The following is a 22,106-nucleotide window of genomic DNA, read 5'->3' as shown; positions in this document are numbered from 1 at the left end:
AGCAAATGCAGACTGTGGGTTAACATTAAAGGTTTTGGATCTCAGCTTTGAAACCAAGCTGTAAGTCTACAAGTAGCCATCTAATTTCTTATGGCAAGCTCATCAGAAGACAGTGTTAGACATTCACATTTTAACTTTTAATTAGATACTGATCATGAAAATGTTATTCTGGGAAGTAATATCAGATACTGGGAGTAAACTATAGTTGAGTTGGTTATACATTTTTCTGTCCCTGCAAGCCTGCAGAAATGTAAGGCTCCTAAAATTGTGATGACTAGTGGCACTTTAAAGGTGTGTTAGTACAGGAATCCCACGTCTAACAAAATTTTTCAGTTGTTGTTCAAATCAGACTTTCCTTTTCGTTACAACTTTTTGGTAGACTTCAGAACCTAATTTTAATTTCATTTTTAACATTGTACTTTTTCTTAATGTATTCTAAAACTGAGCTTTATAACTAGACTTCACCAAGCACATGCTATCTTTATGGTGCTGCTTGATTACACACCAAGTTAAGACAAACTTCAAACATAGATCAAATGAAGGCTGCCATTCTGAACTGCAAAACTAACTGCTGAGTAAGCTAGGCTAGTCTTCTCTTCAGTATGACTTGTCCTAGGAACTAGCAGTTGATATCGACCTTCATCTTTCTGTGACATTTGATGAGAAAACTCTTCTAATTGTTGGTTTTATCCCTTTCCCTGAAGCCTTGGGTTAGTTTAATGTGAGAAGAAATGCTCAGTAGAAAGGGACTTGGATTGTAAATATCTCCCCTACACTTCTCTCCTTCCCCTGATAGTAGAGTAGAAACTTGAGCGTAAAACAATGGTAAATGGGCGATACAGATAGAAACAGGTTAAAGGCGTAGGACTTGAGGTTTCGTCATTGTAAGATTTGAGACTTTTCTCCTTCCCCCCACCCCCAACTACTTTAGTTCACCTGTCTGGGTTTCGGATATCTCAGTGGAGTAAGTGTCATGGTTTAGCTCCAGCCGGCAACTAAGCACCACGCAGCCGCTCGCTCACTCCCCCACAGTGGGACGGGGGACAGAATCAGAAGAGTAGAAGTGAGAAAACTCACGGTTTGAAATAGACAGTTTAATAGATAAAGCAAAAGCCGCGCACGCAAGCGAAGCAAAACAGGGAATTCATTCACCATTCCCCATGGGCAGGCAGGTGCTCAGCCATCTCCAGGGAAGCAGGGCTCCATCACACGTAATGGTTTCTTGGGAAGGCAAACGCAAGAACTCCAAAAGTCCCTCCACCCCTTCCTTCTTCTTCCCCCAGCTTTATATAATGAACATGACGTCATATGGTATGGAATATCTCTTTGGCCAGTCTGGGTCAGCTGTCCTGGCTGTGTCCCCTCCCAGCTTTCTGTGCAACCCCAGCCTTCTTGCTAGCAGCCCAGCACAAGAAGCTGGACTGTCCTTGACTACTTAGCAATAACTCAAAACATCGGCACGTTATCAATATTTTCTAATCCCAAATCCAAAACACAGCTTCTACAAAGAAAATTAACACTAGCCCATCTGAAACCAGGACAGTATCCACCCCTTATTCCATACCATTTACATTATGCTGAGGTACCACACTATCCCGTACAACCTCATTGACCAACCCCCCCTTCCCATCCTTTGATATAATACACTGATTATCATCCCCTTAATCTGTAGACCATCCCTGTAAAATGTTTGTGAAATGTCCACAAATGTCCATGAAATGTCCATTGAGTTTGTTTAGTCTGTGACTTTGGGCTGCATCTCTTATGGTGGTCACTCAACACAGGTGAGGTGGTGTGTTGCGTGGAGTTACTGGGCACCAAAGCCAGCTCAGGACAGGTCATAGGTTAATTTTATTTTCACACTCTGGGCTATAACGTAAGGTTAAGCTTGCTGAGGAGTAGTATGATGACAATTCATGTTCTGTGGCTGTACTGCCTTCGCTTTTTATAAGTTGATGTGTCTCTGTTGCAGGTTTTCTTGTGGGAGAGACATGTTAGATTTAACATAGTCTCTTAAAAAAGTGTTTAATACAGTTAAATTTTGGTTTTGTCTTAAGAGGGGGACAATAATAAGTGATAGTGGCATGATGCCTGTGAGGGTGACCAAGCAGTGGCACAGGTTGGTCAGAGAAGTTGTAGAGTATTCGTCCTTGAAGATAACCAGAAGCCATCTGGACATGGTTCTGGGCAACTGGTGGTCCTGGTGGCCCTGCACAAGCAAGGGTTTGGACCGGATGACCTCCAGTCATGCCTTCCAACTTCAACCATTCTGTGATCTGTCACAAATGTACTTCTGCAGGATTTGATCAGCTTACTCTTAAGATCTGTAGTTATAAGTGCCTCTAAATATAGAGGCACTAATCAATGCAGTTGTATTACTCAGTGACAAATCATAACTTTGAGTTCTTTAGTAATAGCTGTAGTTTTCCTGGTTTTGATGTGTGATATTTTTAATGTCCCTTACAAAAACAGGATTTTCTGTGGCGCATTTGATGCTTCTCTACAGTTAATTTTTGAAATTTGCTTCATGATACATGCAGAGTTTCATAGAAAGACTAGTGCTGTTGCTTCAGGCATTCCTCCTTGCTCTGAGTTTTCATGCATGGCCGTAATAATCACTAATGTAATGCCTTCACTTGGGAAAAGGCTACAGGATAAAATTGTTTTGATCTAAGTTCTCATTGTTCCGGGACATAAGAAATCTCTTTAGGCTTGAGCTGTTCTCTTTGCATGATTTGTCTCATTCTGTTTTGCTCCTGTCAGGGACCTCAGGAAGAGACTTTTCTTTTATGGTAAATGTTGGCAAAGACTGAAAGCATGGAACACTTGGCTTTTGTCAGCTGAATAGTGTCTAACTTGTTACCTGTTTCAATTGCTACCTCAGAAAGCTGGGTTGGTTACATTGTGCCTTTCTTTAGGACTTGGTAGGGATCTTCCAAACCATGGTTAGGAAGACTTCATATGGTATATAAATAGTTACAGTAACTTCATTTGGTATGAAGTCTCATTGTTAAATGATATTGGACACTCTATCTGGGTAGGATTTTCTTGGCAGAGAAATGATAAAGTGAGCATGCTCTTTTAAGCTATGCTAATGTAGTGTTTGAGTGGTGTTGGCTGACTATAGATACTGCATTTTTTTTTTTTTAATTTCAGTAAACTCTTAGAACTGCCCTTTTCATCAAGTCAAAATACGAAAATATGTTCTGAAGTCAAGCCTTTGAATTTTTGTATAGCCTGTAATATGTAGGGGGTTTTACCAGCATTGTGGCAGGGCAGCACTCTTGGTAAACCAAGAGAGAACTAGAGACAGCATTGGCCCTGGAGAGAAACTAATTTTGAAAGCAACCCAAAACATTGAGTATACTTTACTGTCAGTCTCTTTGCACCTAGCTTTTCCTTTCTTGAAGCTGATGTAAGGAAATAGATAAAGTATATCAACAGTTAATTTAATTTAACCAAATGGTGTAATACTAGTCTAGTATACTTAATAAGTATACTTTAGTATACTTATTAAGTATATAATTTATCTATTTATATTTATTTATATATTATAATACATATTATATCAATCTATGATACATTATATTATAATACATTGTATATGTATGTTTATGCATTTATTATATATAATAATAAATGTGTAGTTATTAATATATATAATAAATATGTACTTAATAAGTATGCTTAATAAGTATATATATATACTTAATAAGTGTTGTGTTGCACACACTGATCTGAAAACATGACTAGAGTTTATGTAGGATTGTACTTTGTTCGCAGCTAGATACCAGTTTAAGCTGAGTGTTTGATGACTCCTGTATAAACTTAATGTGACACTGTTGTAAGGTGAAGAGCTTTAATGTCCTTTTAGCATACTTCGTGGATCTCGTTTAGAAACGCAGAAGCAATGTTAAGATTTTTTCTGTCATTTCTCTGAAGAGTGTGTAAGAATTTCTTTTTTTAATATATATACTGCTTGGTGTTACTGTCCTGAAAATACCGTCTTTTTTCATCAGTGATGAAGAACGATATAGATACAGAGACTATGCAGAAAGAGGCTATGACCGCCATAGAACAAGTAGAGAGAAAGAGGATCGACACAGAGACAGGAGACACAGAGAGAAAGAAGAGACTAGACACAAGTCATCTCGAAGGTTTGATTTTTATTTTTTTTATAGGATACGAAAGGCTTGACCAGTTTAAAAAAATAAAGTAAACTTTTAAAAGAACCCCAAACAAACTGGAGTTTGTGGAAAGACTGTAAACACTTAGATGTACTACTTGGAACAAATCTGCCATATAAAATGTGGACAGTCAAAAAGCAATGTTGGCCCCGAGTAGCTTCTTATTGAATAATGTATGTGAGAATATTAGCTAGTGAACAGGAATTATGAATTTGGGGAAACGAGTAAAAATGGTGGGTCAGAAAGAGGTGGAGTGAAGCTGACATTCAGCAGCATTAGTGTAAGAACTCAACAGTGATTCTTTGTAAGTAAAAGAACCCTCATGGTCACTTGGTAGAAATTGTTCAACATGATCTTTTTAAATTAGAAATAAATGTGAAGTCCCGGGAAGGGGGTCAATAAGAATGTTAAATCATTAAGGGATGCCAGTAGGGACATGACATTTGTAGTAGTGATACTTTTAATATATGGGTTACAAATGTGAAAAATGGCTCTAGTTTCCCACCAAAAAGTACAGGATGGGTGGATGTATATACCATTACATGAAAAATTCAGTTTGGCACTGACATCCAAATACTATATAGATCGGAACAGGATCAGGTGCCAGTTTTCAAATACGAATGCAAAGGCTGTTTTTTGGTACTCTGTAATTAAATGGGGCCTGAAGTGTCACACAATTGTTTGAGGTATTTTTTCTCTCTCTTTATTTAGCAACAGCAGACGCCGTCATGACAGTGAAGAAGGGGACAGCCACAGAAGGCACAAACACAAAAAATCCAAAAGAAGCAAAGAAGGAAAAGAAGCCAGCAGTGAACCTGCGCCTGAACAGGAAAACACTGAAGCTGCCCCTGTGGAATAGGCTTGTCTGATTTTTGCTTACTTGCATATATATTAGTGCCAGAAATAGATTACTACAAATCTTGTTATTTTTCTGGGTATTAAAATAATTTGCTCTTAATCTTGTTCTGTTAGTTTGAAATCAAAGGTTACTTTGTTTTTTTTGAAAATAAAAGAATGAATTTTTCATGTTAAGATTCCTGGACTGACTTTGTCTTTTAAGGAACAGTATGAAAATATCTTACAGCTAGAGGCTTATGCTCTTAGAATATATCTGGGGCTTAAATTCTTTGTATTAAATTGTCTCTCATTTTCATAAGCCAGGGGCAAGGTCATTTTTTTACTGACTTTAGAAACAGTGTGCATTCACTTTATTACATACCAACATCTGGAACAGTGTGGGTTTAGTATAGCTTTTGGAGTTCGTATTTGAAAAGGTCATGCTTTACTACAGGGGCAAGGCAGGAATTTCAGACACTTCAAGAACCTTGTACTAGGGTGAAATGAAAAAAATTAGGGAAACTGGGAAAGGTGCTGATTGTTTTTAGGCTGATGGAACACATGCGTGTGGTGATCATACACTTGGTAATTATGTCTGGTTTGTGTGGGTGCATAAGGGTGAATTAAGCTGGATAATCATCCCTGCTGCTTTTCAGTGGCTTAAGAGAAAGTTCATTTTAGTCTTTGTTCTAGGGGAACAGCTGTCCTGAATATGATGAAGATTAACAAACATATCCTCTTCCCCTTGCTAGCTTGTGAGGAAAAAATAAGACTTTGGAACATGGGTAATTTACAGAGAAAGGCAAAGAACTAGTTTAAGAAAAATACAAGACCATCCTTACTTTCAGATTTACTCCATTCAGAACGGTATCAAGTGTGATTGGCAGGGCAGTCCTGTAAAAATTGTACTGCCCTGTCAGCATGCTATTTAGAAGATTTGCTTGATGGCAGCAGCAGGGTGCAGGGTACTTCCTTAAAAACAACAATTCTACATAAAAATCCTATATTTAATTTAATAATAATAAAACATACAAGGGAAACTAGGTGGTTTGATTTTGGATGAAAATAATGGCTGTACAAGTACACAGTTACAGTTATTTTTAATTATTTTAGAAATTTAATTCACAGTTTTACAGACTAACAAACAGTACTTGAAAGTCTTGACAATACCAGCTTCATGCTGACCATGAAAAGGTACATATAATCAAAGTGCTGTTAATGTGCTGGATAAAAACCTTCACCTGATTTTTGCAATTAGAAAAATTGCAATAAATTTTTGCGTAAGTTAGTCAAGGATTTCTTTTGGTAAATCAAAATAGAGTGGGCGAGCAGGAGCTGCTGCACCTTAAATTTCATTATTATTATAATGCATTAAATATAGATATGTATATAAAAAAACAACTTAAGAATACCTTACATCACTCTGATGTGATTTTCTGACAGGTGTCCCTGCTTTGCCTAAACTTGACTTTTCTTGACATGCAGATTGAAATTTCACAAACCTTCTCTTTATAAACACATACTTGACCTGCCCAAAAAAGCAGAGACTCATGATCCTTTTTTTTTTTCTGTGTTAAATTACTTGTCATACTCTCCATGAAGAATTGCTTTATAAAAAAGTGCCAGGCCAGGACACAATTGTGAGAGTAATTTTTCCTTTCAGTTCTTTGAGCATCCTTGCCAAGCAGGCATGCATCATTCCTGATGTGTTCCTGCCATTGACAGCAAGGAGGATGTCACCGCATCTGGAAAAACAAAAATATGAGAGAACAATTAAACAAGGTGACTTCTTAGCTTAAACATCTGCAAATGCCAAAGCATGTCCTTAAGCAGGGAGGAAGCAGTAGAAATGAGTATTACTATTCCTTCTCTGGCTAACCACTCTTCACAAATAAGGGAATAATAAAGTAGGTGAAAATACTTCATTTTGGTGGTTTTTTCCTTACAACTTTATAATTAATCAGACATATTTGAAAGAAAATAGGGTATAGTAGATGGGAATGGTCCATGTTCTGAACAAACTATGTTTTAAAACTTCTTGATTTGTTTGCTCCATAATTCTGCATTACTTTCTTAAATTGTACAGGTGTTTGCAGGGAAGGTGGGTGGTTGGTTGGTTGGTTGGGTTTTTTTGAAGTGGGGATGTGAGAAAGCTGCTCTGTGCTGGCATGCTTTGTACTGCCCCAGAGATCAAACTGCCTTGTCTTTATACTTATTCATATACTAGTGATTGCTAGACATCTGAAAATATTCTACTACAAAGGCAAATCTGTTAAAGTAAGTTCAGGACACTGTTGGTTTGCTGAAACCAGGACGGACACTCACATCCTATTTCCAGATCTGTCAGAGTGAGTTCTGTATCAATGAGTCCTCTTTTTTCCCCACCTACACTGGCTTTGTGAAAACTTGCTTAACACCCCCCCCGCCGCAATTAACTAGATGAAAGACTTACTTAAAGGCTACTTTTGATTAGATAGTTATTGTTACCTAATTCTGCCATCATTATATGCTGGTGTTCCCACAACAATGGATTTGATAAAGAATGGTTTGTTCCCAGTATGTTCTTCATAACCTCCTACAATGCTGAAGCCAAGACTTCCAGATGTATTTCTTCGTAATACGATTTCTTTGCAGCTGTACAAATACCTGAAACAAACCAGTCTAATTAAATGTCTTACAGTTAATTTTAGATTCTGATGAATCAATGATGATGAGTCTCCCTTTTCATATACCCACAGAGTGCTTTGAAGATGTAAAATAGTACCAAAGCTCCACTGCAGTAGACACCTACACTTCCTTTCTATTTTTTTATACTGCTTAACACGACAAGTTATCCTAAAAGTAAAATTACTAGGGATTAAAATATGAAATAAATTGTTTCATAGAGTTAAGTTTCATAGAGTAAGAATTAGTGCAAATTATCTAGTTGCAACTGAAAGTGATGGAGAAAAACACTTAACTGAGGCTGGATTTAATATTTGCAAACCATCATTCCAGAGGCTATTTCACCTACCTTGTACAGTCCAGTGACTTCTTTTATGTTCTGGATAATGTGCTCTCAAAGCACACGAAAAACCTGAATACCTGTTTTGTTTCTCTTTTTTTAACCAAGCAGTAAAAAACAAGATTAATTAGTTACAGAGCAACTGAAATTTCTGTGCTTGGTACTTAACCCACTCATTAATGTACCCAGGAATGACTGAAGAGCCTGAAAATCCTTTTGCTATTGCAAATCTGAAATTATAGGCTGGTCTACAGCAAGCAACTGCTACAAGCTCTACTCAGCGACTCTTCAGGTTTCTAAGAAACAGCTGACACGTCTTCTGTAGAAAGATAAATAACTTTAATATCTCAAAGACCAATGCTTCTAGCTTTTTTTAACTTTTATTTGTCAAATAATGCTTTTGCTGTGTTTCACAGCAGGATTTTATAGTAATACTAGATTAGTCCCTCAGGACCTACAAATATTCACCTGCTGCCAGGATGGTAGGTATATATATAATATTTGCACAAGAATTCACTGGCTGCTAATGTAAGAAACAGGTGACATTTGGTTCTTTCCTCAGCAGCCAGGCATTATTACTTTACCACCTGTGGACTTCTTCAATGTGCAAAATCACTTAACCCTCTATGTTTGATGGTCCTTATCAAGGTCATGACCAAGCGATGCCAGGATTCAGCCATTAGTGCTATTACCTAGTGTTGATTTGGGGGGGGGGGGGGGGGGGGGGGGGGGCAAGGGTCTCCGCTGCCTTAAGGAGGACGTCACTGAAATCGAAAAGCGGTCGGCCAAACCCTAACGCCTTAGAAAAGAAATAGCTGAGCAGGTAAAAACATGAGAGGAAAATGCAGTGAAGACGAAGAAGGCTTACATGCATTCTGTACATATGGTCTCTAAGGTTATCAGTTACGCAGTGGCCAGAAAGCAGAAATACATACTTGCTGTCAAAGTGTATGCTAAATTTAAGTAAAATAGACACAGCATAGCATTGTCCTGTCTGCCAGAGCAGGGGAAATGCATGGGAAGCAAGAAGCAGCAGAGAAAAACTACTGTCCTGACTCCAACCCCCTCACCGAAGGGACAGGCTGTGACCTGCTGTGACAATGAGTCGGTGGAGACCAGGAAGGCGGGAGGAGAGGTGCCGGAGTGAAGCTGAGCATGTGAAAGGGGCTTTCCCATATGTTTACATGTTTGTCATCTTTGGTTCCCAATACCCAAATTTGTAAATAAGTGTTTTAAGTTAAATTCCCTAAGCCAAGTCTGTTTTGCCCACAAGAGTAGTTGGTGAGCTATTTCCCTGTCTTCTTTACTTTGACCCGTGAGTTTCTCGCTCTCATTCTTCCTATTTTCTCTCATCCTGCTGGGGCTGTTGAGCTGTGCGGGTGCATGGTGCAAGCCATGACACTGGCCGTAGCTAGAGATTGGCTCTTGACAGAATAGGAGCAGCTAGGTGGTAGTTACACCTTTAAATCCATGTTTCCTTATCTCCATCCTATGGGATGGAAGGTATAAACACGGCAGCACACCATCCACCAACTACACATTAATGCTGTCAGAAATGGGAAAAGGATGCTGAGAGGCAGGCACGAACAAATCTGGGCGATCCGCAAAGCTGTTACCGCTTGCTCCAAGTACTTTAGTACATAAGCAGAGATTCCTGCTCTGCCTGAGCAAAGAGCAGCCCAAAGGGAGTTAGTTCATTTGGGTCTGTTGATGGCTGCGTAGCAATAAAGAGAAGCTAGAAAGTGCCACAGAGAGAAAATTAAATAAGTACTTGCGTCATCCGAAGATGCTTAGTGTGTTTGAGTAGATTACTTCTCTGCGGTAATGAAAGCCCCAGTCTGTGTGTTTTGACCCGTTTAACTGCTGTAATCCACTGAACTGCAGCCCATCCAAGGAGAACCGTCTTCTGCCTTGGAAGAGAATGGCTTGCAGTCTTCTGCATCTATCTGTATGTACTCCAAAAGCTGAGGACAAGGAGTAATTTATGTGTGAACTTGCCTCAGAGTCAAGACTTGAGGATAAACAGTGTCTAGACACACGGTCCTATCATAGGAAATAGTACAACTGAGCACCAGTTACTGATGCAAGAGGAATTTAAAAGTGCCTGTTTTCAAGTAGTTAAATGTACAATTCCCTGCTGCTTCTTGCGAAGCGTGAGTAGCCTTATGCTCTGGGAATCAAAACCAGCCTGCCTTCAGGAGGAGTTCAGCAATAACAGGCATGAAAAGCATGACTCCCTCCCCCTGCCCCGTTACAGTAGATGACTGGCAGTGGAGTACAGTAATATTTGAGAATTACTCCCATCAGAGCCCTACAGCCTGGATGGAGTTAATTTGGGAAAGTTTCTGTCCTAGTTCCATCTTTTACGTCCAGTTCTACCCCTGGTTTGTAGAATGACTTTGGCCACCTCCTGTCTTTCTCATCTCACTTTGCAAACAAAGAGGAGCACTCCTGCGAAGTACTAATGTTTGTAAATGTTATGACAGGATGATCTATAAAGTATTGTTACGTGCTAGCTGGGGGAAGGAAATGCGAGGAGAGCAAAGAAAGGAGAGCAGGAAAACAAGCAAGAGTAGAAGAAACATCACCGGGCTGGGGAAACACTTTTCACCAGCTGTTCCACATTATTTTCTTTGTGCACACTCCACAACAACATTTCCCTCCAACAATAAAAGAAAGAGGCTTGTCTTCCTCAACAACAAACAATTAAATTAGCTACCCTGAAATAAGTCTTTGGGCAGGAATGCTTAAGGTCCTGCATCACTGCTTCCTCCCCACGCCCAGCCCGCAGCCCCTCCGCTCGCATGCGGTCCAAGTTTTGACAGATGTCAGATGCACATGTGCGTCTATTTTATAACTGCCACATATTGGATTGTACTACAGAAAGAAAAGAGGAGTTGTTTATGTACCATCAAGCTGCGTAAAAGTGACCAAGGCCAATTTTAAGATCTCACAAGAAAAAGAGCCAAAATTTAAGTGAGAGCCACAAATGTTAAGTTATGCAAGACACCTTTTCCAAGGCTTTGAGCTTTGGTGCAAGGAGTCAGACAACCTGGCTGATTCTGCTGCTGCTGACGTGCTCCAGAAAAACAGCATAATTCCCTAGTTCTCAATATTTGTGCCTCCTGCCTGTGCCCATTTCTGTAACGCCTTTGGGAAAGGGGCAAGTTCTGCGCTAGTACAGAGAATTTGGCATTTACAGTACACCAGCCTCAAAGGTGAGGAAGGTACTCTTAATTGTGTAGCTATTACTAACATTAGCCTGTTATTTGACTTCATCAGTCATGGACATGTCTGTAGATACCCTCTAGTGTTTAGCTCATCTCAGGCAGCACATTTTATGGGACCATCCTTCACAGGATTTTCATCAAAACTCTATATCCTTTGAATAGTTTTTACTTTTGAAGGACAGACTCTCCTCTCGGTTTCCTGAGCCCAAGCATCCCGCTCTAAACCGTGGTGTCAGGCTGCCTCTGTGCTCCCGCCTTGCTTGCTGTGAACGGATACTCACACAGCACTGCTATGGCTTGTCTAGAGCCGCATCTTTCCCATCTTGACAGGATTTAAAGAACCCACCATCCAGGTGCCTCCTTTTTTAAATCGTGCCTGTTCCTGGCCTACTGGTTTTACTGCCTTTTATATTTGTTCAGTTTTTCTTATGTAGGTGTGCCCCACCCTTCCCAAGTACCTTACATGATTCTGTATAATCTTGATTTTGGCGTTTCTACTTTTTCATCAGCTGCACCAAACATTCTTAGACTCATGTATCTTGGAGCAGTCCCCCTGGTAAATGGTTTTGATTAAGGTAGGTGAATCTTCACCATTTTGCCCCATAGTTGCACATCAGACACCTTTGCCAAGATGGACCCGTCCCACAGCTATTTGGACAGAGAATAATTTTCTCTAACAGCCTGGAAAACGTCGTGAGACTGCTGGCAATACCTTGAGATCTAGGGGGATATGATCCTTGCCAAGAGCAAGCTGAAAGCCAGATAGGGAAAGGTTAAATGCTCAGCCTGGAGGGAAATGAGTTAATGGGATACACGTCCTAGTGAGAGAACTTGCTGAAGGACTTCCAGATGTCTGGTGTGGGCCCTGGAGAATCGGTACAAGGACAAGAGGGTAAACGCACTCATGAAGAGTCTGATAATACCTAATGAGCAAACCCAAACCTGATCCTCACAACCCTTCCTCAACCAACAGCTACTAATAAGGACGAAGTACACTTTAGTTACTGTCACATCTAATCGGTGTGGGACCCTGTCTTAGTCTGATGCTCAGAGCAGCGTACCAGCTCAGCATACCAGTGCCCCTACTCTTCTGTGGTGGGGAAGGGCCACGCTGTGCTCTGTGCACGGCATGGCAGCTGGGGATGGAGTTGCAATGAACTCCTGTCTGCAGCCTTGCTGACACTGGGGATGATTTTCCTTCAGACCAAAGCGGTGGGAATGGCTTCACACATGCAGCCTTCGAGGCTGGGGGATCACGTAAGCTCAGAGACAGCTTTTAAAATGGGAAAAAACCCTCTTCTTTCCAAACTTCAAACTGGGTGCAAGCCTGCAGTACCGTGGATCTGCGTCATTCATCTCCATCGCCTTGCTGAGGACATGAGGAATTCAAGGAGCTGTGGGCAAGAGATGATGCCCAGGCAGCTCAGGTTTTCTATACAGGACAGCAAAGGTGGGGTTAGGTGGCATGTAGGCAGGGTGCAATTGTTTCAGCCCACCTAGCAATGGATGGTGGTTGAAGGCAAGAGCCAGCATTGCTGATTGCAACGTCTATAAGGGCTCTAGCCTGCTTGCTCCCTCCCTGCTGGGAGCATTACCTGTGCTCCGGTGCCTTCATGCTGGTGCATAGCTGGTCAAGCTCAGGAGTGCAGAAGAAGTGAGCAGAAATGAGGACCTCCCTGGGCCTGCCTGCAGTGAGACTGGGTGAGAAAAGTTTACCATTGCCTGGGGTAGCAAGTCACGGGCCATCCATTTGCCTGCTTTTCTTTCACAAGAATAAGGACATAGTCCACTGGAGGAGGGACCTTTCACCTGTGGGTGACAGACATACAGCCTGCCTTCTGCTCCTGTAGTGCTTCAGCATGTGCTACACAGTCGTTAGCCTCAGGACCAGCCCCAAAAAACATCTGGCCCTCACAGCAGACCTTGCTGCCAGGTGCATGAGCTCAAAACAGCTCAAGCCAGGAGGAGGGAAAGCACCTAACCCACTACATGAGACCGGGAAATGAAGAGGAGTCCTGAAACTGTGCCTAGAGAAGAGCCCACCTGTTTCACAGACCATCTTTTCATGCCCTCCCGTAAAAGAGAAAGGGACACACTGAACTGCTGCCAGGGGTAGGGGTATGGGCGGAAGTAACTTGTGGGCTAATTTCTTCGTTCCTTAAAACTGAAATGCCAGTGTCAACTGCGTGATGCTAGCTTTGCACACGCACAGATTCACGACGTGTCCTCATTTAATACTTCATAAAATGGCGCTGAAGCTGCAGGCGTACACCCTGTACACCCAGTGTGCTTGAGAGAACTTAACGACAGGCGACGTGGCTTTTATTACCCTTACTGAACCCACGACACAGCTGCTTCCCCTGCATGACAAACGCACTTCTTTCGGTCGGGGGTGGGGTTAAGAGAGGTGAGTGGGAGATACCGGCCAACTCCACACACTGTGCAACATCTGGGCACGGCCAAATTCAGCGGGGTTTGGCTAAGGGGAAGGGCTGAGCCGCTTGAGAGCTGCAGGAGGGGTAGCCCTGCCTTCTGCAGGGTGGTCGAGCCTAGACCCCAGTTCAGCAAGCTCCTGTATCCCTGCAGGCTTTTCCTTTCGCTCCCTAAGTGCCAGATATGTTTTCCAAGACTGGAACAACTCAGGATTCTTTCCTCCCTTGCGAGGGGATCTGCGTGTCTATTTTTCCATGTACACATACCCGTTTACAAAAGGGAGGTATTTAGAGTCAAGTCTGCGACAGAGCCTGGATTTAATTAAGATGTCAGTGCAATGAATCAAGCCAAAAGAAAGAATTGCCAGAAAATATAAATCTTTCCTCCCACTCCCCTTCCGCAAGAGGATGCAATCTGTGGACTTACCGTGGCAGCCCCAGCCACATAACCCAGGAGGGTGACCACTCGCTGCTCTCGGCGGTCGCCTGCGTGGCCTCAGGGGCTGGCAGGTGCCCCCGCGCCTCCCGGGCTTCGCACGCTCTCATCTCCAGGGCTTTGAGCACCACCGACGAGTTGGTGTTTTTCAGCAGGGCCACGGCCTCGCTCCGGCTGACGCCCGTCAGGTCAATCCCGTTCACGTTCAAGAGGATGTCACCTGAGACCGATAAAATGGGTGATAAAAAAAAACCCTGCAAGTGTTTCCAGGATTCCCTCCCCACCCCCACGAGCAAGCCAGTCAAAGTCAGGGCCAAGAGCTTGCTGCCTGATGAGGCTGTTTGTTAATCCTGTCGTTTAACATGGATGTGAAGCATATGCTAGTAAACATGCCACAGGCATGAGGGAAGGGGCTAGATCCCCGTACACAGGAGCATCGCCCGGCTGGACGGAGGCTTCTCACATCACATCCTGCCTGCAGAGCCAAACGGCACAGCCGGGGTCCTGCTGTACCAACAAGCACTGGTACGGGCACCTGACGCTAGTCCAGGTCTCTGAAGCGCGCTTCCAGCTGACAACTGTCGTACTCGACCTGAGCTTGAAACCCGAAATCAGAAAGCTCGAAGGTGGTTTTCTCTCGGTGCTCCCTAAACTTAGGGCTGCTGCTCCAGCTGGCTCTTCGTGCGGTTTACTTTGCGGAATAACGTATTATTATTTTAATGTTAATGCCTGTTTGAATGGCCTCAAGCCAAAACATCTTTCTGTGTGCCTTATTTATGACGTAGGCACAGCAGCTCCAGAGAAAAATGCAAAGATGACCTCAATTACTACAGGGAGAACAATAAAGACATCATTAATGTCATGCAAGCAGCTGCAGTGCTGAGTGCTCCGCTACCCTCCGCGGCACGCTCCGAAGCCCGGGCTCCCCTGGGTGCCCTCCGCGCTCCGCTCGCGTGCTCCTCCGGGCAGGGGCTGTGCGTGACATGAACATTAACCTCTTCTTGTGGTCTGCCCCGATGAGACAACAACAGCCTAAGGGCGGCTCTAAACCGCGGAGGCTTACGGTGCTGTTACAACATCACGTACTCATTTGTTTCTAGTTCTATCAAATAAGCTAGGCTGAATTTTCCCTGCTCGTGCCTCGTGATGAATATTTTTTGGAAAATGTACCCCACTGAGAGGCGGTAATTTCCCAGCAGGAGGAAAGGGGAAACCTGCTGGCTTGCTCCTGTTGTCATGTTCTTACATGAGTTTTGATGAGCAGCCATAGCTCCCACAAAGGGGAGGTTCCCACGCCTGCGCTGCGACCCCGGCTTGTGGGGCTTGGCTGGGCTGCAGCTGTTCTGCCCCACTTTTGGGTGCCTTCGCTTCCCTCCCACTCAGGGTTTCCCTTCAGCTTCTGGGTAGCGACTGGGCTGCAGCTGAGAGCAGGGGAAGAAGGGGAAAGGGCCGGGGAGGTGTGTGGTTGCTGGATGCGGGGTACTGAGGCACTTGGCTCTTGGAGATGTAACATCCTGAAAACGGAGAGTTTCACCATTCCTCTACTGCCTACCTATTTCCGCAAAACCCACTGATAAAATATGCTCTTCATCGTACTCTGAAGGCTTATTCATGCAGAGGGGAGAAGCTATTAATTTTATTAATAGTCACATCAAGAGCCAAACGGGGTTATGAAGCCGATGTTTCCAGACATAATATTGAGCCACAAGGCACTAACATGGCTTCACATATGATGGGAATTCTGCTCCTTTATATTTCTTTCAAAGCCATGAATGATATGCCAAACAAGCACAAAGATTTACATTAAAAACCCGTGAAGGTCGCACAATGAAGATTTCCATAGTTAGGAGATGCTGGTGCAAGCTCATTTTCCTGCAAAAACCTTTTTTTTTTTTCCCTACCAGAATATGGCTACATCCTACTTCACAGAGATGGTTACTGCTGCATATTATCCCTTTTCTGGTGGTTGACTTGAAACCCTCTAATTTGACACATCCCAAAATCTACGGAATGGCTGAAGACATCAGGGTGTGACGTTCTTTCACTATCCCTCTGCTTTTCAAAGGAAGCCTTTGAATTAAAGCAGGCTTTCAAAATCCCCTCTTTTTACCTGTTTTTATCCTGCTGTCTCTGCTGATAACTCCTCCAGGTTCAACACTTATCACGTAGATCGGCAAATCCCAGTCCCGGTTAGATGCTCCGCCTGCTACAGTCATTCCCAGCGATTCTGTGTGATCTTTCCAGACAGCCACCACCTTCTCGTGGCAGGTGACAGCGTGAAGAGTGCTCTGTGATGGAGAAAACAGCAGCAACAAACACAGTGGGCATGGGGACGTCCCCGACAGCTTAGGCATTTTCTACTGAGATGAATATTCGTTGAGGGAAGACCAAAGAACTTCACAGCCGCCTGCCAGGCCTGGCCAGATGGCAGGCACGATTCTCTCCGGGGCTTCGGCGTCTGCAGTCTCAGAGCTACGGCCAAGATAGTCCGTGCTTTAATAGTTAAAGTCAGGCACTGATCCTGCCAAAATCAGAATTGTTTTAGAGTTAAGACTAATAGAGGGAGGTCTTTGAAATGTAAATAAGGAATCTGATTTTTTTTTTTTTTTTTAAATGTTCTTAATATCACTATTGGTCCTCGTATCTTCTGACTCTCAGGTCATGGTTCTTATCTTGCTGGTTGCAGTCTGAACATCATCTATATAGATAACGAGAAATGGTCCACCTTGGTTAAAGGAATAAAACTCTTGGGGACAGATTAGAAGGTAGACACTTCATTTGCTCTTCCAGTTTTCTGTGTTTCTGTTTAAATTACAGGTGGGAATACACCCAAAAAATATGTGTTTCTCTCAGGAAAAGAGAAGGACGTTTATAGAGTGAAGACCCAGCAGCTTCCAGGGTGCTCTTCCTAGTGCTTGTGCTTAAAAAAAATCACTTTGGGACAGTCACCTCTCCTGTCTGCGGACAGTCATGCCCTTATTCCTCCGCCTGAACAGCAAAAGTCACACACCCCCCCTGCTCGTGCAATAACTGGTATATGAGCGAGGGTGAAACAAACTCATGGGCGGCATGGGGATGGAGGGACAACACAAGCTCCAACAAAACCCATGAACAAAATGTCACGTTTACAATGCGTCCAGCTCTTACAGAAGAGTTCAAGAGACAAGGATGCTTCTCCAGAAAATCTGTGTTTCAACGTTCATTGCTTTGATTTCTGTAAGTGTTTCATAAACTCTGCTCCTGGCATCAGCTCCTGAAGATCCCAGCCCGGCTTGCAGGAACAGCACCATCCATTCCGGGCTCATATGTAGATATAACAGCATGCTGCTGAATATGTTTCAAATGTATCTTAAAAAAAACCCCAACTTTCTCATTCACAAGCGTGAGCTCTCATTTATCATAGGCAGAAATAATCTATAAAATTCAATTAAAGCCACATTAATCATTTCTTAGAAATCCAAGATACCACAAAGACATTCCTCCTCAATCACTGGGCCAGCAGCACAGAAAGTGGAGCAGGTGAGTCCATCGCTGCTCTCGCAATGACAACAATGGACAAAGGAAGACAGCAGCAAGAAGTTTTTATGGGAGTAGGGCAGGCTGTGTATTTGTTTTGCGTTTTTTTTTAAAGGTATGTTTGGTGGAACTAATTCCACATCAGGATTTCTGTGATGCAACATCGACAACAAAAACCAGAATCTTTTAACAGCTTAGCAGAGGATCTGTAGATGCTTGAGCAGGAGAGCAGCAGCTGCAACAGAGCTCCAGGAACAAAAAGGCAAAGAGCTTGGTGGAAAAGGTCTTCTCTTAGTGACCAGGACAAAAACGAAACTGATATAATTGTTTGGACGTATCGCATCTGATCTGTGCAGAACACAGGCACTGTGGCAGAGTAATTTGGCTTATGGCTTGCAAACGAACCTACAAAATCTCTGAAGGTTTTACAACATTCCCTTTTAAAAAAAAATATAAATGTTTTAACTTTTATCTTTAAGGTGTAAATGTTTTAAACATAGTAGTTCTATCTTTGTGCAAACTAAAATTAATATTTCATGTATGTTTGTGCAAAAACCTTGTCCTTTCTCTCTTGGAAAGGAATGGCTTTCCATCAGGAAAAGGACACTTCCTGAAGCATGTAGGATAGGGGCACTCTTAATTTCCACAAGAATGACAAATTTCAGACTGAAATTTTGTAGCAAAACGTGAAATTTGAATTAGACTTGCAGCTCCACGTGTTCAGAGCAATCCTATTACTTACGCAGTGTCCATCATGTCTCAGACACCAAAAACATTAGCTGCTGAACTGGCTAATGCTCTATTTTTGAGGAATCAGCACAGAGAGAAGCATGTTTCAAAGCAGTGCTTGGTAACAAATTGTCCTGTAATACTTCAGTGAAGAATCAGAAGAGTACTGCTACTTGTATGCTCAACCATGTAGGACCAGTTTTCCTTTGAAGCTACTCTTCCACATGTCATTTTTTTCATGGTTGTAGATAGAAAGGAATTGGGGTGACTCAGCTGATATAAAGGCAGTGATGAAAGGAAAGTACAGCCTTTCTTAGTAAACACACGTAGAGCTTTCTTGGAGGTACAACTGATAGTGAGTAAACCAGTTAAAAGGCAATTTTTATCAGTGACTGCATTTCAACGCATTCTCTTCTAAACAATTGTCCTTCTCTGTCATTTTGAAGTGACCTCGGAGGTCAGGAGAAGAAAAACATAACAGTTCATCTCCTCCTCTTTTTAATTTTTTTTTCTTTTCTGTATATTTACTGGAAAATAAATATTTACAGCAGACTATCACAACATCAAAGCCATGACACGTGTCTTGCAGGCTAAAGGCGTAGCTGTGTCTGTCTGGAAAATGTACTTCACCTGAAGGCTAACCTGCTCCTACAGTTAGAACACGTTGTCTGCTCAAGCAACAAGGCGACAGATTTGTTTGAAGTACTAGACAATTTGTCAGAAAGGAGTAAGAAAACAGTTCCAATTAAAAACAAGTGCTAGTTAATTAATGGCAAAGCTCCCACCGACTTCAAAGAAATCGAATCTGGTCCGTTTATGCGTTTCAGCCCGGCTTACCAACCTCGGCTGCACAAGAAAGAGTTTCTGACATCTTCTCTTTCCTGAATCCAGGCAGCAGCCAGAACACTTTGGGCTGTGCCTCCCTGATCTCCATAGGCAGGAAAACAGCTTGGTGGGAGCCTGTGCAGGACCAGTCTCCTGGCATCGCTGCCACCAGCGCAGGACGTGGTCGCTGCAGAGACCGTCCTCCTCCTCCTCCAGCGCCGTGTTGGCTGCGTGGCTGGTTGCCATTGGCCTGAAAGAGCCGCCGCCTCCTCACGCTTTCCAGATGGAGGCAGGCTGTCATGAGGGCAACGGCTTGGCCAAGAGCGGTTCCCGGGCTGTCGTACGAGCAAGACATGGCTACAGGAAGTTAGAGTTTATTCTTGGCGCTGAATACAGCCAAGGCTGGAGAGCAGATTTCAGCCCACGTTTACATACGTGCTCTACAGCGAGAGAGCATGCTGGCCTCAAAGAGAGCATTCCTGACCTGCTAGTATTACCTCCTATAGTAAGCTCAGTGGGAAAATCACCTTAAAATTAATCAGAACTCAAGTCAGTTAGCAATCTCTCCATCAACAACACATAATAAAGCAATCCCACTGATGGCGGCAGGTAGCAGACTCATCAAGCCATGCACACACAGGAAATTCCCCTGACAGCAAAGCATGGCCACTGAGCATGGCTTTGTTTTTGAGCAGGAGCATGTGCCACGTTAGGACACCGTACAGGCGTTGGGCTTGCAAACGTTCCTCCTGCACTAACATCTATTTACAAACAAATTGCATTTTAAGTCTGCCAAAGCTTAGAGTTTAAAGATCGTGAATTGCAAATGATGTTCAGTTAAACCTTCAGCAAAAAAGTGAGAGAAATTAAAACTGACACACTCATACCCTATAAAAGAACAAATAACTCTCCAGTTAATGCAAAAAATAAAATCCAGTTTAATGATTGTATCAGACCACAAGCCTACAGTGCCTGAAGCTCATCGTGTCCACCGGCTGTACTGATGTACTGATCTATTGCCAGAGCATTTTCTCCGCTACAAGCCCTCCACTGCACACACACAAAGCTAAGAAGAGCTCAGAATTTTCTTTTGTTGGCCGTGATCTTCCCTGGAAAGTGCCCAAACAGTGGCACTGGGCAGAAGCCCACAGCAGCACACCCACTCATGTGCTTTTGTAGTGCCCATCTCTTGTGGCAAACTGGAAATCCCCCTAAAAGCCATGGCCTATCCAACAGAAGACGATTCATTAATCTTTAAAAGACAGTTGCAAGGTCAACATCGGCCCTTCAATCTCACAAGCTACCAAAATAACCTTGCGTTTACCAAGAATTCCCATCTAACACCTCTTGGTATGGGAAGAGAAAATGAGGATCTAGGGCAGTTTATGGAAGACAAGTCATGTTCCCAGATAATCCCATGTGGTACCAATTAATCAGATCAACGTGGTAGAGCTAGCAGGTGCTTGGAGCTTCACTAGAAATCATACAGTAGCAACACAAGCTAATTGCTGTCCTACACATATCTCCCTAAGGAAATCATTACTTCATTAGGAGGTAATGCCTTGCAGATGCATGATTAGCTGGGCACTATCTGCTACTGGGTAGTAGCCACCGAGCATCAACTCTGCTCTCTGGTTTAACTCCTGCTGAGCCAGTCTCACCTAACAAGGGCCGTGACTGTGACTTCATGGCAAAGGAAAACTAAAAATAGATAAATAGACACTGGTATATTTTTTACATATAAAACCACTGAATACTGTAGTAAAAAAAAAAAAGAAAGAAAAACTGTGAAGAATGGGTATCTTTAAGCATTTGTAAAATGCAGAGCTAGGCTTGTCTCCTGGCTGACAGCTGTGCACCCGATCTGACAGCTGGTTCAGTCCAAAGGTCCCCTTAAGGACACATCTGGCTGCCTATCAGGCAGGATGGATTTAAACCAGCCCTGCCTGTCCACCTCCCTGATGCACCCCTGGCACAGCTGGCCAGGGGACCAGCTCACAAGGGCTTGCATAAGTGGTGACACTCAGAGCGATTCATGTAAACTAGCCAGGCTTTAAATTTAATGAAATAAACAAATTCAGCTCCTGCAAGGACATACCTTGTTCTGTCTCCGGGGCAAAGAATAACACGAAGTAAACTCAGAAAAGGTATTTTCAAAGCTTTTGCTGCATTGGTTTCTGCTTTAAAACCTTACATACTTGACCATGAGAGTCTCTCTGCCTCATGCAGAGGGCATATTTCAAGTCTAAAAGCACTAAACACACGGTGTAACCGGGTACAGAGGAGCGGCTGGAGGGACAGCTTGGTATCCAGAGCCGTGTCTGGGCGAGATGGTTGCCCTGTACTGCGTGGCCCCGGGCCGTGCCGCGCCTTGCCGGCCCCCGCAGCCTGCATCCCGTGCACGGGCTAGGTGCTGCCCGAGCAGAACCAACACCTTTCGGGTCTAAAGCTCCACAGAAAGACGGCGTGCGCGCAGCGGCCGCGGCGACCGCGGCTGCCGCCTGCAGCCGAACCGCCAGCCGGGTCAGGTATCTTAAGAAATGAGCAGCAGACTGACAATTACTGTAGTTCTCAAGCAGCTTATGGGAACCTCTCGGGCCAGTATACGAAAGCTTTTTGCCTGAAGACTTTGCTCCAGATGGAGAAACTTCAGATAAGCCTCTTATTTTTGTTGGAGCGCATTGCCCTGTGCTGGCTCGCGCCGCCGGCCGGCTCCGTGCCCGTGCCCACGGCCAGGATGCTGCGTGCACGTCAGCCCCTGCCCCACCGCTGCCTTCTCCTTCCCTCCCCACCCCCGACGGAGTCAGGGCAGCAGCAGTGTGTAAACGCTGAGGGGCGCAGCTTTTACGTTTCCCTTGCAAAACAAGCCATGCTTCTTCTGGTGACAGAACCGGGAGATAACACCCCGAG

General features: G+C 43.5%; 2 protein-coding genes across 10 annotated transcripts in view; one reads left to right on the top strand and one right to left on the bottom strand.

Annotated features, from left to right (window-relative positions):
- The window catches only part of FIP1L1 (factor interacting with PAPOLA and CPSF1), a gene marked incomplete at its 5' end in the record, with an annotated part of 44,933 nt that extends 39,720 nt beyond the window's left edge, over positions 1-5,213 (top strand). For all 8 annotated transcript variants that reach the window (XM_081998843.1, XM_081998840.1, XM_081998842.1 and 5 more), the window contains 2 exons: positions 4,020-4,157; positions 4,899-5,213. In XM_081998843.1, coding sequence (XP_081854969.1) covers positions 4,020-4,157; positions 4,899-5,046 — 286 coding nt within the window. In that variant the 3' untranslated portion in view covers positions 5,047-5,213. The remainder of the gene's footprint in view (positions 1-4,019; positions 4,158-4,898) is intronic.
- A 1,420-nt stretch (positions 5,214-6,633) lies between these two features.
- Positions 6,634-22,106, bottom strand: part of LNX1 (ligand of numb-protein X 1) — a gene marked incomplete at both ends in the record, with an annotated part of 69,417 nt that continues 53,944 nt past the window's right edge. For both annotated transcript variants that reach the window (XM_081999346.1, XM_081999347.1), the window contains 4 exons: positions 6,634-6,769; positions 7,512-7,670; positions 14,118-14,346; positions 16,237-16,414. In XM_081999346.1, the coding sequence (XP_081855472.1) occupies positions 6,634-6,769; positions 7,512-7,670; positions 14,118-14,346; positions 16,237-16,414 (702 nt within the window). The remainder of the gene's footprint in view (positions 6,770-7,511; positions 7,671-14,117; positions 14,347-16,236; positions 16,415-22,106) is intronic.

The sequence above is a fragment of the Phaethon aethereus genome (genome assembly GCF_964289735.1).
Source record: "Phaethon aethereus genome assembly, chromosome: 4".
Lineage (NCBI taxonomy): Eukaryota > Metazoa > Chordata > Aves > Phaethontiformes > Phaethontidae > Phaethon > Phaethon aethereus.
This window is presented reverse-complemented; position numbering and strand designations above follow the sequence as displayed.